The sequence below is a fragment of the Pongo pygmaeus genome, chromosome 8, assembly GCF_028885625.2.
Source record: "Pongo pygmaeus isolate AG05252 chromosome 8, NHGRI_mPonPyg2-v2.0_pri, whole genome shotgun sequence".
NCBI lineage: Eukaryota > Metazoa > Chordata > Mammalia > Primates > Hominidae > Pongo > Pongo pygmaeus.
Genome location: NC_072381.2, coordinates 119817973 through 119833746, shown reverse-complemented (window position 1 = coordinate 119833746; position 15774 = coordinate 119817973). Strand labels below are relative to the sequence as shown.

General features: G+C 44.9%; 1 protein-coding gene across 16 annotated transcripts in view; it reads left to right on the top strand.

The window, feature by feature from the left end:
• Positions 1-9867, top strand: part of ABLIM1 (actin binding LIM protein 1) — a 339345-nt gene extending 329478 nt beyond the window's left edge. For 12 of the 16 annotated variants that reach the window (XR_010127472.1, XR_010127476.1, XR_010127477.1 and 9 more), the window contains 2 exons: positions 853-3147; positions 4613-9867. Coding sequence is in view for 4 of the 16 variants with exons in the window: in XM_054503860.2 (XP_054359835.1) it covers positions 853-860; positions 1689-1763; positions 3067-3147; positions 4613-4726 (278 nt within the window). In the remaining 12 variants the exon portion in view is untranslated. The remainder of the gene's footprint in view (positions 1-852; positions 3148-4612) is intronic. The other 4 variants (XM_054503860.2, XM_054503861.2, XM_054503863.2 and 1 more) reach the window with 1 other exon arrangement.
• Positions 9868-15774: the final 5907 nt, after the last annotated feature.

The window sequence follows — 15774 nt, the reverse complement described above, 5'->3', positions numbered from 1 at the left end:
GCTGTGTTTATGCTGTATTGCATCCTTAGAGTAGGATCACATCTGTCTTCTGTGAGCTAATAGGGCAATTATTTACATAATTTGAAAGAATATCTAATGAAATCAAATTATAAGTGAGTTTGTGAGAATTTATTCATTGCTCATACTATGTGCTGAGCACTCTATCAGATACCTAGAGGCCAGGCATGGTGGCTCATGCCTGCAATCCCAACACTTTGGGAGGCTGAGGCGGAAGGATTACTTGAAGCCAGGAGTTCTAGACTAGCTTGGGCAACAAAGTGAGGCCTGTCTCTACCACCACCACCAACAACAACAAATTATAATAATTAGCTGGTGGCACATGCCTGTAGTCCCAGCTACTTGGGAGGCTGAGGCAGGAGGATTGCTTAAGCCCAGGAGTTCAAGGCTGTAGTGAGCTATGTTCATGCCACTGCACTCCAGCCTGGGTGACAGAGCAAGACTGTCTCTTAAAAAAAAAAAAAAGTAACTGGAGGTACAACAATGAGTGAGACATGGCCCCTGCCCTCAAAATGCATACGGCAGAAAGAAAGAAGTTCTGTGTGATGAAAATTGGGATCAGAGATGCAGAGAGAAGGAAGCAGTAAGTACCTTTAGGTTGTCAGCGAAAGCTTCCAGGGGAAAATGATGTTTTAACTGTTAACTAACACTGGAGCAGGCATTTCTTGGCTTCAGAGGGGCTAATGGGATAACATGTGCAGAGTCTGGGAGCAGAAAAAAACATGGTTTATAGGGCGAATATGTTGGGAATTTCAATATAATACAGTCTGTGAATGGTTCCTTGTTTTTCCATGGTCTTTCCCTTATGATATTTTCTTTTCCTTCCCTTTTCAGATTACCAGGTACGGAACACTTTGTCTTTCTTGAATTGGCCACGCCAGCAGAACAGCCATGTTCCAACACAGACTGCTGGCTCCAAGGCAACAGCTTCTGTTGAGAAGATACTTGTTGTGGTTGATCTGTCTAGTCATTACTCTATAGCCGTGAAGAGCAGGCATGCCTGGTGCCTGGGTCAAGCTGTCCCTGCAGACCTTGGGGACACTGTGTGAACCAGGCCAGGTATAGGGGGTCTCTCTTGCTTTGGCCTTGGAGAGTCCTCTCTGGGGTGGAAGTGGACCAGCATCAAGGGTCTGCTCATATACAGTTTTTCTTCTTTTAATTATAATCTCTCAGTACTTTAGGCCACCCTTTTCCTGCGTGTTCTCAAATGAAAAGACACTGATGTCTTAGCCAATAGGAGAGAGCAGTTTGCCCTCATGACATTCCTTTCTCACTAGAACCTAAATCTTGTTTAAAAAAAGAAAGAAATGTGATGGAGAATAAGAAAAGAAGAAAAATGCATAGAAAATCATGATTAAAGATAAGAAACTAACAATAATAGATTTGGGCATCTTTTAAAGGTATTATATACTTTCATTCATGGAGCCTAATTCAGGAATTTGTCCATAGCCATTAAGTCAAGATCTCTCCCCAACTTGATTGCAAAAGAGCTGTATTCCTGTTCTTATACAGCAAGGATCTCATTTTGAAAAATACATGGTCATTTAGATGACACAAATAAAATAGTGGTTAGGATTGGAGACCCAACAGGGAGTTGGGAGCCCAAGAGTACTCCCTTCAGTTCCCTAGACTATTTCATGCCTCACCTAGAACTGGCATTTCTATTGCAGACGCTCCCAGATGGCCACATGCCTGCAATGAGAATGGACCGAGGAGTGTCTATGCCCAACATGTTGGAACCAAAGGCAAGTGCAGCTGTTCTTTTTCCTCTCATATGGGAATGATGTAACCCTAAAGAGATTTGATGTTCTATCTTCTCATCATTCTCAAAGTGTTATAGGCTGCTGTGTTCAGGTGAGCCATGTCATGAATATGCACCTTGCCATTCTGCTGTTTTGCCCACATCAGGTCAGCAGGTTAAACCCTTACTGGGCATGATGCTGTGTGTTTACAGTGAGGTGCCAGTCCCTCTCTGCCTATGACCGAGGTATCCCCTTGGCCTCTGCTATGTGCGTTACAGAGCATATCCAGTACTGAGTGGAGTGGCTGCAGACTCACCATGTAGGGTGACCAACATATCCAAGTTTGCCAGAATTGTCCCTGTTTCACCATTGAAAGTCCTACATTTCAAAAACCTCAGTCCTGGGCACACTGGGGTGCCTGGCCACCCTACCTCCAGAGCACCCTGTACCTTCAGAGTTGTCCAAGGGCTCATGCTCCCCGGTGACCATAACCAGGGCTTATTTCAATATGGCAGTTGCCAGAGCACTGCTTCTGGGCCTGCCTGGCCCCATAGATTCATGAGCTAGTCATGGGACAAGATTGTTAACCCCAGCACAAATGCACCCTGCCCTATAACAGCATCGTATAAAAGGTAACACGTTGGCTGGGCACAGTGGCTCACGCCTGTAATCCCAGCACTTTGGAAGGCCAAGGCGGGTAGATTGCTTGAGTTCAGGAATTTAAGACCAGCCTGAGCAACATGGCAAAATCCCATCTCTACTAAAACTATAAAAAAATTGCTGGACATGATGACATGTGCCTATAGTCCCAGCTACTCGGGAGGCTAACATAGGAGGATCACCTGGGCCTAATAGGTTGAGGCTGCAGTGAGCTGTGATCCCACCACTGCATCCAGCCTGGGCAACAGAGCAAGCCCTGTCTTTAAAAAAAAAAAAAAAACCAACAGAGCAAGCCCTGTCTTAAAAAAAAAAAAAAAAAAACCACATGCCTGTAATTTCCATTATCTTCTAATGTTTACCTTCATCCCAACACATAGTAAGTTAGTGTTCTGCCACTCAACAAAGGCCCCCTAAGGCTCAGTGCCACCTGAGATGCTGGTGGAGAGTTGAGCATGTCTAAGATTCTGTCCCTGTCCCCTGAAAACTGGAGATTCCACTGGCCTTGCAGAAGGAAGACCCATCACTCGGATTCTGTCATGACAGTCTCTTGGAAGCTCTATCTTGGGAGTACTAGAGTTTAGGTGGATTCTGCTTGTTAATAAAATGGACTGTGGTGTTCTAGAAGAGGTGTTTTCTTTCTTCTCAGATATTTCCGTATGAAATGCTCATGGTGACCAACAGAGGGCGAAACAAAATCCTAAGAGAGGTGGACAGAACCAGGCTGGAGGTAAAACAAAACAGAAAAATCCAGTCCCAACTGCAGATCCCTATGCACTCCCCCAACTCTCCCCTAAGCAATGTTTTATTTCTTCAGTGAAAACAAAAAAAATCAAAAAGATCACCCTCATGTCATAGGTAGAACTAAGAAATAACTTTGGAGAAAAAAAAAATCCAGATTTTCACTTAGATCAGCATAAAAATGCCTGGTAATATCCAGAAGAATGACCCAGGAGGTGGGCATGGTGGCTCACGCCCATAATCTCAACACTTTAGGAGGCCGAGGCGGGCAGATCACTTGAGGTCAGGAGTTCAAGACCAGCCTGGCCAACACAGTGAAACCCTGTCTCTACTAAAAATACAAAAATTCACGGGGCATGGTGGCAGGTGCCTGTAGTCCCAGCTACTTGGGAGGCTAAGGCAGGAGAATTGCTTGAATCCAGGAGGTGGAGGTTGCAGTGGGCCGAGATCACACCACTGTACTCCAGCTTGGGCAACAGAGCCCGACTCCATCTAAAAAAAGAAAAAGAAAAAGAAAGAAAGAATGACCCAGGAGACACAGAATGATTTCAGTCATTTTCTTTGAAACTTGATGTCGCCATATTTATGGCTGGTGATTCAGAATGGGAGTCGCTATTTCTCTTGAGATAGTCTCAGATCCTTATCTTCCCCTGAGCTGGAGTTGAGTTCCTGGGAGGCGTGGGAGTGGCAAAGCCTCTCAGGAGAGAGATTTATATTGATTTATACTGATTTATACTGGACAAGTTTCTTTCTTGGCTGTTTCCACATTCCTTGTTGAAGGGTTATCTGGGTACACATACCCGAGATCTCCTTAGACATGGAAGACTAATCTTTGTATTATAGTTTTCCATCCCAGTGATTTTAATAAAGAAAAACCCTGGCTGCCAGTCTCAGAAAGAATGCTTACTTTTTCCTGACAAAAGGCAGTACCTTGGCGTAGAGGTACAGAGAATAAAGGCTGCAGGATGTTGGGGGAACTTTTCTAGGGGGGAGTGACTGATGGGAAGTCTTCTCAGTAGAACAGACATCCACCTTACCTCCTATTCCTCAGCCAGGAGGAAGCCCAGGGGCTCCCCAGGGACCACGCTGGAGGTCATTTTCTTTGGCTTCTATTGCAATAGTCCATTTTTCCCTGCATCTTCTCAACATTCCAAGGACCTGGAATGGAGTTGTCTCCAATGTAACAAATCACCTCTCTGTGTCCCATCACCAGTCAATGTTATTATTATAATCCTCGTTAATACTCTGCCAGCTCTTTTATCTGATGGAAAGGGCTCTTCACCTGGCCCAGCCAGGTAAGGAATACTGATGTCACAAGCATTAAAGATCGGCTCCTCTCCCGTCCTCCTGCCTTGTTCTTCAGGATGACTCTGTATAAACTATAGCGCAACGCTCAAGGCCATTTGTGTGGCCATCAGGACTGACAGCAGCTCTTTTTTTTTTCCTCTTCCCAGCGCCACTTAGCCCCTGAAGTGTTTCGGGAAATCTTTGGAATGTCCATACAGGAGTTTGACAGGTTACCTCTTTGGAGACGCAACGACATGAAGAAAAAAGCAAAACTCTTCTAAGTCCCACTCGTGAATGGCAATTAGAGAAAGGACTGACAGTGGCGGTGCCCCATAGGATGTCATATTGCGGCCCAAACTTGATTGGAGAATTTGCAAACTACCGTCGCTCAGCAACACCAAAAAGAGAAAGTCTGGTTAAAACACCCATGAGTCAAATGTTGGGCCAGCCAACAGTAACACTTGCCAAGAAGCATGGCGTAGAAATTTCTATGTTCCGAAACACAGAGTAGTGTCCACATGTGACCTTTTCACATTACCTTATGTATACAACAGGAGCTGCGTTGTTTTCTTCTTTTTTTTTTTCCTTTATCTGTTGTCCAACAACAGTGCTGACTGTCCGGATAAGAGCCAGCAAGTGCCCTTAGGATGCCGCATGGGAAAAATCGGTTATCATAATTTCAAAGTATAAATATATTTATTATATAGCTCTGCGGCTAAGAAGGAAGAGTGAGGGGTCTGTCCATGGGGTGGCAGTGATTTCACAGCTGCCTTTCTTGAATGGCTTCGTGTTACTCAGCCGTGCCCTGGCAGGAATGGAACTCCATCAGGGAACAGGGCAGCTCTGTTTGAATGGGGTGAATAACAGCAAAATTAATTCTTAACAAGCTCCTTGTTCTCTACTGTTCACCGGGACCTGATTGGCAAATGACTTAGCTATTAGTATATTTAAAAACTGTTCAAAAGCAAAAGAGAAGGAACAGGAATGAAAGGGAGCCTTCCCTTAACCCTTTCTGCTTCCCATAGCAGGTGTGGTTCCTGCTCCCCGCCTAGGACAGGAGCTGTCTGGAGCTCCACCTTTGCAAAGAAAGGAAAAACACAAATTGCCTCCAGATTGGCCCAGTGGCATGCCATTAGGTGATTTTGTGTAGGGGCCATATCACTCATGGCCAAAAAAAACCAAAAACCAAAAACAAGTCCCATGTCCTACTGACTCTAGTTCTTCCAGTCGTTATCCTCTGCTGTGTCTCTGGCATCCTATGAATCAGATCAAGCCCATGCTGTTGTTGCTTTTTAAGGTTTCTTTCAATAACAGGCTAAGGAAAGACATGTTTTTCTCTTTTAAATCTCTGCAACTCCAAAGTAGACTCCTTCAAACGCATCTAATTTGGCCTTTTCAGCTTTCTTCTTGCCCAGCTCTGTCGAATTCATGGGTGTGTGTGCACGTGTTGGTTTCACTCACCCAGAGTAATTTTGTGAGCATGCATGTGCTTTTTAATTTCTGCTTGAATGTTTGTCCCACTGTGTTGCAGCTTCTAAAGACATTTTCACCGAGTGTGTGTGACTCAAAGACCAAGAGTGAAGCTAAACTGCGCCCCCAACATCATTTCCTTCATGGAAAGGTGTTGGCGCTGATGTAGCTCATGGCAGGATCAGACTGGGAACCACGGAGGAAGGATGAGGTGGGATGTGGAGGTCAGAGCATCTCACGAGAGGCCCTCAGACTCTGCAACACTAGATTCGAATTTGAGCCTAGGGTTTCCCCAACCCATGCGTGCATATGAAACCACATCATGATTCCCGATGTGAGTTAGTTGAGGGAGAGTTTGTGTAACTCCACACCCAGGAGGGTAAGCCACTTTATTATCGTGCTTTGGGGCTGTGCTTAAGAATTTAAGCTCTGTTTTAAAGCCAAAGAAGAAAACATTTGAATTTACCTTCGTATGCCACTAAGAACAAAAGCTCTGAAGTGCTTCCTGCTGGCACCAAATATTAGGATTACAAGCTGTCCCTCTGACACCAGTGGTAAAAAAGCAAGTAGAATAGTTTCTGAGTCTGTGTTGCAGCCTCTGACATGTGGTTCACTGCTGTCATTTGGGGGCTGGAATGAACAGTCGCTGTTTTATAGCATCCTCCTGTGCTCTTACCTAAGGAATCTAAATTGTCCTAGCCTCTCATTGCTATGCACTGAATGTTTGAGGACTATTCTCGTGTGTGTGTGTGTGTGTGTGTGTGTGTGTGTGTGTTGGATCTACTAACGTATTTAGCAAATGGCTCTGACAGGGTGGCCATGAGTAGATGAGACCAGCTCTTGCTTGGTTGGAAGCCACACTGCAGTTTGCAGTTTAGCCTTTGGTGTCTCAGTGGCTTCTTGCTTATTCCATGCTTTTTCTGTCCCATCCTCTCTCTGTGCCCTCCTGCAATGGCAGCCTTGGCACGATGCCTGGGTGTCCTCGTCCTTGCTTTACTCCGGAAAGTGTGGGGATGGAGAGGATGGTGTATTTCCAATGTTTCCTTACCTGTCAATAACAATGGTGGCCACATGGGTCCCAGCACTTGGCTGGTGGAGAGATTTTTTTCATTATGGAGCTAATAAAGGGTCCCCATGTTTTACATTGATTAATGAATTATCACCCAGACATGTGCAGATCAAATGTCAATATAAGAAAAATCAAGGTATTTGGGAAACATGGGCATAATCAAGTAGTTTTGCTAAAATTCCTCTTCCTTGGTCTACATAAAGAAGACATGGGTCTGTCATAGAATGGGGACATTAGACTGAAAACTGGGACAACCCCCTTCTTTATTTTATAGAGACTAGGAGTTAAGGGGCCTGCCTAAGATTGCAATGATAAAGAACTGAACCCTAAATCACCTCCCACTAATGAAACCCTGCTTTGCTTGTATCTTTTAAACTCAGTTCTGCATCCAACTTGAGAAGAAAAAAAGTTTCTTTCCATATCAAGTCCCATATGAGTTCATTTAAACTGCACCTTGCAGAAATGCATCGCCAGAAAGCACCAGTAGCCTCCTATCTGCAAGCAGAGTAGTGCTCTGCTCTGGGGAAGGGTCATTGGAAACCATAATGCAGAGTGGGCCCCCTACTCCATTTCCCAGCAGAAGGCTCCAGCTGGAGGGATGGGTCATGGGGCAACCTGGTTCCTGCTAACTGCCAGATCAAATATGTGGGCTAGAATGCCTGTCCATTTAGTTAAACTGGGCTCAGCATGCTTGTCCTCAAAATGTCCATCCAGGTCACAGCACACAAGATAGCTATTGGTCTGCTTTCACCTCACCCTGTACTACACATAAAAATTCCAGTTATTAACACACTCAAACTAGTGGAGCTTGTTCACCCTAGGAAGGGGATTGTATATATGGCAGGCTTCCCTGGTGCCTACGTAAAGGGCTACATTTTGGAATGTTTGACTTCCTTGGGACTCTTAAGTGCATACTGATGGCATGAAGTAAAAGGGGCCTCTATGATGATAGGAAAATCAGTTCTTTTAAAATTTCTTCAAGAAAATCCAGGCTATCACATAGTCCTTCTGTGTGACTTATTAGGAGATAGGAAGAGCATTGGGAAACTTGCACAGCTAGCTATGCATCTACATTTTGGCTGGGGTTAGTTATGAAATGTTCTTAATATGACATGTTCAATAACTTCACATAAACTGCCTGTTCTCCGAAACCTCAAAGAGATAGAGTTAATGAGTTTTTTTTTTTGTTTGTTTGTTTTTTAATGGGGGTAGTTTTCTATCTGTCATGGGCTCTAGCATCTACTCCGCTACCCAATTCTGTCATCTCCAAGCCGAGTTTCCTCTTCTGAGGCAGAGGCTGGAGCAGTTCTTTTTCAGTTCTCATCCTCTCCATCCCAATCCAGTATATCAATCAACTCTAACTCGGAGACGTCTAGCTGGTAATGTTTCTAAAACTTTCACTGGATTTCTTTAGACATTGAAGCAAACATTTTTTTCTAAGAATTGCTTCTCAGATGATGATATCAAATGTATATGCTTTTGCAAGTTTGAAAAATTCAAATTAACCGCTTTTGACTAGGTAAGTCTTTCTAAAAACCATTTAAAGCTAACTGGGTCTTAGCATCCTCCTGTGTATGGAAGAGACAGGTGACCGCTCCAGGTTGGGTGCTCACAGAACCCTTTTCCTGACTCTCATGGAAGATGGTGGAAGGAAAATAGACTGTCTCATCAACCCTCCTGTGTCCTCTGAAGCAATCTCAGTTTCTATATACCACCTCTTCTGTGTTTCTGGTAGCTATTTAATCTGTATTTAATCTGTACTTCTTATGCCAGCCTCAATTTTATTTGATTTTTAAAATTATTCTCTTCTAACCAATGAAGTGTTTGACAGTATGCCCCAAAGCTTGCTCTTTTGTGCTCCTTTTTGAATAACTTTCTATCCAGAAAAAGAAATTATTTGGGACTTGAGATTTGCAGTGATACCAACTTATAGCAATGATGTACTTTAAGGGAACTACCCAACTATGTTGTGATAGGAGAAAGAGAAACCTTCACTTTGGCATTTTCTTAAATCACTGTTTATTTTTCCGTTTGCTGCCCAGGAAGCAGTGGGAGGTGGTGGCAGATATGCTTTGCATATGGATTGTTATGTTTTTATTTGGGCAAGTTTAATCATGGAAAACTCAAAAAGAAGGGGGGAAATGGTCAGTTTAAGCCAAAAGAAACTTTCTAAACAATGTATATGTACACAGCAAAATTAAACAAATCCAACAATTTCTGAAGCTTAGTGTAATTGAGTGGTGGTTGTTATTCAATAAAATTATTCCCAAAAGTGTTTCTCCTAAGAGTGCTGTTCCCATGAGTCACTTCCTGAACCCATTGACCAAAGGTGGACAGAGACAATCCTGTAGACCTTGACATTCAGAAAGATGTGAGCTGCTTACTGATCATATATGCATACGTTTCTTTACAGCAGAGGAAACCATTGTCCACAAAACTGATGTTCTTTTGGGGTTTTATGTACAGACTTGTCCAATCATGTGTGTGGTTCCTGTGAGTTGCTGATGACTCTGCATTGAAGCTCTCTGAGTTCTTTCATTTTAAGTTGGGTTTATGGAATTTTTTCAAATGTTGGAAGGCATATGGTGCTTCCTGCCCTCCCTCCCCTTTTGGAAATATGAAAGCAAATGTTTAGAAGAATTCCTTTTGAAAAGCTGTGTTGTGTTCCCTGTGAAACTGAGCAGGTGTGTGTTGGCGCGCTAAGTGCCACGTGCTTGTGTGCAGAGGAGGAGGTGGCCCTGCCGGCTCCGTGCTGCTGTGCCTGTGATCCCTACCTGCTCCCCGCTCCTGTTGCCAGCAGCACTCACTGCACTCCTTTGTCAAATACTCTGCATCACTGTCATACTCACAACTTCGTGAATAAAGTTGTGTGCTTTATTCGTAGACGCCTCCATACCTGTGTTTCATTTCTCGTTCCCTGGATCCCTTTGAAGGTCTATCTCATTTTAAAAAGCACCAACGCAACTTCCAGTAACCAAAACAAAATCAGAATGAACCCAAGGCTGTGGGAATGCATTTTTATCATGCAGGTGGAAAAATGCAACAAATAACAACAGGATATTCCAGGACTTGTGTGTCCAATAACCCAGACCATATTGACTAAGCTGTCCAAAGGAAATAAATGTTTAGTAGAGCCGTTACACTGTGCTGTGTTGTAGGTGTTTGATTTGGTTTGTGACACAGCAGGGATAGTCCCATCATTTCGACAAAGCTGGGCGTTTGAGGAGGTTTGAAGCTTCTGAGCCACTATGAGTGTGGGCCACTTTTTAGTAAGAGGCTAGAATGCAGTAGGAGAAAAGCATCCTTCCAATTTTGGGCATCCCCTGCATGATCAAACTGTACCTGAAGACATTGTAGATGTTAACTTCCTTGTTATCATCACTGCCAAGATTTTAGGCTTGCCAGAAAGTACAAGGATCTATGTCCAAGATGGCCCACTCCAACGATAGCCTTCCTTCTGCTCTGTGTCTGCTGAGCCTACCCAGGACCCAGTCACACTGGCATTCACATGACCCTCCCCTGGAAGCGGGATACAGGTTGTTTTCAGGACAGTTGGCATGTTTAGTTCACCACCGTGGAAAACAGGCCGGGAGACCTCAATAAGGTCTGTGTTCTACTCGCCTCTGCCTCCACCCGTGGGAAAGCATCCCTGCTGTGGTCCATAATTACCATAGCTAGGAGTCATCTCCAGTCCTTATGAACTTATGAACTCTCTGTGGGATTTGACTCCGGTGGCCACCTCTCCAATGGAAGTTGACCCCTGCCTCACTTCAGTTGCTAGACTTTAGTCAGCGAATCTCACACCGCCTTTGCTGGGAGTGGAAGGATCTCACCTCACCCACTGCTCAGCTGCCTCTCCCCCAGTACCCTGCCTTCAGATCTTGCCAAACCACTGCAAGTTCCCAGGACATACCATCCTCGCTCCCTCCCAGGCAGCTTTATCAAAGGTATTTCTTCTTTACGATGCTCAACTCTTCAAGGAGGTGGTGGAGCAGAGAGGACCTGGCCCCAGGGAAAGGAAGTAATGATCAATGTTGACTCTTTAAAAACAGCTACCCATCAGCTCTTTGGAGTTACCCATGTAAATTTCCCATGGGCTCCATTTGTTCCAAATTAAAGACAAGCCCAAGTTCACACCCTTTCTATGAGCCTGTCTTAATGGGCCCAGCCCAACCTGCGTGTAATTTTTTGCGTGCCTCTAGTCGAACCTCAAGGTCGGTACTTAGCAAGTGTTGCCTCAAACTGCTAGCTGCATGGGTTTCTGCTCTTCAGTTGAACTGTAGTGAGATCTCTGTGCTGAGCGCCAGGCACCCTAGCTTGGCATAATTACATTGCTCGTGAGAGCCTTTCAAAGTAGACAATTGTAGCCCCACTACACAGGTAGGAAACCAAAGCTCAGAGTCTAATCAAACATGCCCAATCACTCAGCCAGTGAGCAGCAGAGCTAGAATTCTCCAGGTCTGCCCTTTTCAGATCCCATGCTGTTATCCTCCACATCCCATTCCCTGTGACTTTCTTAAAGGCAAGGACTGTGTCCCACCTTCTAAATCTCCCAGGGCACACTGCACAGAGTGGGTTCTTAGTGTGAGACTGGCCAGCGCCCTTCAGTGTGGCCATGAGCCCCAACACTACCGCCAAGGCACATTTATGAACAGTTTGGGGGTTACTCACTGTCTGTGTGTCTTGGAGCCCGTTTAGCCTCTCTTCAGCCTCAATTAGTTCATCTGCAGAATGGATAAGATAATAATATCCATCAAAAGACTGTTGCCAAATCATAGCACATGAGCACTTAGGTGGTTGAATAAGGACTAGTATTATTTTAAATAATCATTTGAGAATGAATTAGTTTTCACTCTGGGCTTTTTACCCTTCCCTGTAGTCATTTTGTTTGTGTTCACAGGGCCTTCCTCATGGATTCTCCTTCTACTCTTTATATAAATACTCCAGGATTAAAATAATCCCACGACCTCTTTTATGTACTTCAACAACAGCACTCTCTCCACCCAAGCATAGTCTAAGATCGAGATCCCCTGAAGATGTGCTAATTAGTAGTAATAATAACCAGAAGTATTACTCAGCAGCCAAGTGCAGGGTATAGCATCAGGCCACCTGGGTTCGAGTTTCAGCTCCACCAATAGCTATCTGTATAACTAACAAATTGTTTAACTTCTCTAAGCCTCAACTTCCATGTCCATAAAAGAGGAATAATAATGATACCTACCACAAAAGGTTATTATGAGAATTCCTGCAGAACGAGAGCCTGCATAATACTTAACGAGCACTTAAAATGGCTTTTATTCAGGCCCGGCGCGGTGGCTCATGCCTGTAATCCCAGCACTTTGGGAGGCTGAGGCGGGCGGATCACGAGGTCAGGAGATCGAGACCATCCTGGCTAACATGGTGAAACCCCGTCTCTACTCAAAATACAAAAAATTAGCCAGGTGTGGTGATGGGCGACTGTAGTCCCAGCTACTCAGGGGGCTGAGGCAGTCCTAAACTCTGCCTATGGGCAAGTGTCATGCAGAGAGGGGCACAGGTGCCCCCAAAGCACTGTGGCCACCCAGCATGGCAGACTCCTCAAACTGGAAGCGTTCAGAGGTGCCAGGTTGGGACTCAGCTGCTCCAGAGGGTTTTCCTAGGTGGGGAGGATTGTCCTAGCCTACTCCAGCGGTGCTTAGAAACACTCCCTGCAGAAGAGCTGAGACTCATTCTCATGAAAGATGGTGTTTGTTCCAGAAAGATCTTTTCAATGGTATGACTCACTTCAAAGCAACCAAAGGCTGTAAAAGTTGAGCTGCTGGTCCTGAGAGTATTGAGGGACATTTCCTCAGCGGGAGAAAGCCACCAATCCTCCCCAGCCCCTGTTGCCCGTTGCTGGAAGAAGGCTACTCTTCCCCGCAGGTCATTGCCAGGGTGTGTCTGTCAGCCCCACCCTGCTGGAGGTGGCCCACTGTGGGCCGGAAAGCACTGGGAAGGGTGGGGACTTGGAGCTGCCAGTGTTTGAGAAAGCCAGGGTGGTTGGGAGAATAGCACCCAAAACTTCAGGGAATCTCGACCCCAGCCCTAAGAACTCACTTCCGCACTTTCTTCCCCACAGGTGACCAGGACTCTGAACAAACACTTCCCTTCTACTCCGGCAGAGCTCAGGGATAGGCTGTAGCGAGTCGGGTCTGCAGAAGAGGGGGTAATAGGACCACATTTATTTTACTTTCCAATCTCCACTGGATAAAACTTGCTCTCCAGGGCCTGCTATTGTGCTGAGCACAATTGCAGCTCCTGGAGAGGATTTTCTGTATTTATTTGTGCTGTCCCCTGCTGCTCACTCGTAACTCAGCCCTTCCCATCAGATAAAAAGAAAAAAGTTGGCTTAGGAAACCTCCCCTTCAGAGCAGAGGCTGTTCCTGCTTTGCCCCTAGCATATGTTACCCGTAGGCCCTCCCAGAGTATCCCGAAGGGGCTGGAGGCAGGGCAGAGCCTCAGTGGCTTCTAGCCCCAGATCTAGCCAGGTTGAGACCCCCAGGTGTCTGAGTCCAGGCACTAAGAAGAGAGGGGTCTGATGGCAGCAGCAGCGACCATTCTTTGCAGGCCTCCAAGTGCCAGGTGCTGGGCTAAATACTCGAGGTAGATTATTTTGTTTAATCTGAGAAGGGCAAACCCAAGGCTGGGCGAGCCCCACTGACAAGTGGGTAGGCTACTAGCCCCCTCCCATCAAGTCCAAATGCCACCTTCCTCCTAAGGCAATTACAGCTCTCTGGGGTCTCCACAAGGCCTTCTAAGGATGTCAAAAGGATTGTCTACAAAGACAAATACCAGGCTTTCTCAGCAAGGTGGAGCCTGGCCATGAATAACATTTTGTTCTAAGCTGGACGGATGCTGGCACAGAAAGAATAGGTTCTTTTGTTCCTGCTATTGTCTTAAAACATATGCTTCTTAATGAAAAGTTAGAAAATGTTGATGCCAGTTACATTCCCATCAGATAAGAGCAAGGGTCAGCTGGCTTCTCCTGTTGAAAAAAACAATTATTACGCCCCTCCTTTACATAAAAACAAGGTGCTTCAGACAACTCAGAGTAAATTGCTAGGATTTATTAACCATTTCTCTCAATCAAATGGCTTCCACTTGCACACACGTGGTCTATGATCCTCACGAGCCACCTGGGTGAATGTTGCTCCCTTCGATACACAGATGAGAGCCTGCCTGGCTTGTCCAAGCTCAAAGGGAGACTTGGGGAAGGAGCTAAGATCTGGACCCAAGTCTAACCCCAAAGTTCAGGCTTCAGTCCACAAAGAGGCTTTCGCTTGGGTAGATCTGGGTTAGGAGCTGGGAAGTTGAATCTTACAACAAAATATAAAAGCCTCCAGATAATTCTGATGATCAACCAAGTTTGGGAACCCTTCCCCACATCCCAGGATCTCAGGTCAGTGGCAAAGCTGGTCTGTGATGAACCAAGCATCCCTTGCCAGGATTTGTTATTCACCGTCGCCCTAATTCACAAGACCACAGTCAGACAAGGCCTGGGAAACCTGCCCTCGCTGAGACCTCCATGGGAAATCACCCACATCTTCCTTCAGCTCAGCAAGGCTCGGAATGCCCCCAGGAGATTCCACTGCAGCCTGCTCAAGTGTCACCTTATTTGCAAGGAGATTATCTCTTGTAAAATACAAAAGTATGAGATGAGAGAATCAGTTAGGTGCACAGTTGCTTAAAGGAAAAGTTATCCACCAGTATCATATTCTCCCTTTCTCCCCTCACAATCTTGAGAAACCTCTGAACATTGAAAAAAATGGCCTAGAAATGTTATTATTGTACCAACTTATTTCCTTTTCAATGTATTCTCATCTCTTCGTTCTATTGTTCGTTAGGAGGGTGAGTATAATAAATGCTGGTCTTAAGTTTTCTATGGGGACAGTCGCTTCAGGGAAACTTATTAACTGTCCTCAGGGCCTGGCTGGAGGGAGATTAAGAGCAAACAAGCCAGAAGTTGTGATTACAAACTCTTCTTTTACAGAAAGGTGGCTGTTTTTAATTTTGAGCCTTTACATCAGTACATATGCAGTGGGTCGAAATAGTGTCTCCCAAAAAATGTCTACCTGGAACCTCAGAATGTGACTTTATTTGAAATAAGGGTCTTTGCAGATGTAACTCTACCAAAAGACACATGCATTCAAATGTGCTATTCACTGTGCTATTCACAATAGCAAAGACAGGGAATCAACCCTCGTGCTCAGCAATGGTGGATTGGATCAGGAAAATGTGATCTATATACACCATAGAATACTATGCAGCCATAAAAAAGAATGAAGTCATGTGGTTTGCAGCAAGATGGATGGAGCTGGAGGCCAGAATCCTAAGCAAGTTAACACAGGAACAGAAAACCAAATACAGCATGTTCTCACTTCTAGGTGGAAAGTAAACATCGACCACACAGGGACGTAAGTATGTGGACTATTGGAAGGTTGGGGAGGTGGGTTAAAAAACTGCCTATCGGGTACTACACTCACCACCTGGGTGACGGGATCCGTACTCCAAATCTTAGCACCACACAGTATTCCCATGTAACAAATCTGCACATGTGCCCCTGTATCTAAAATAAAAGTTGAAAAAAAAAAAAGAATCAAGATGAAATCTTAACTAGGAGATTAGGTAGGAGGAATAAGTTCAAGAGCTCTCTTGTACAACATGGGGATTATATTGATAACAATGTATTATATACTTGAAAATCAGTAAGAGAGTAAATTTTAAGTTCTCTCACCACAAAAAGTGGTATGTGAGGTAAAGCACATATCAATT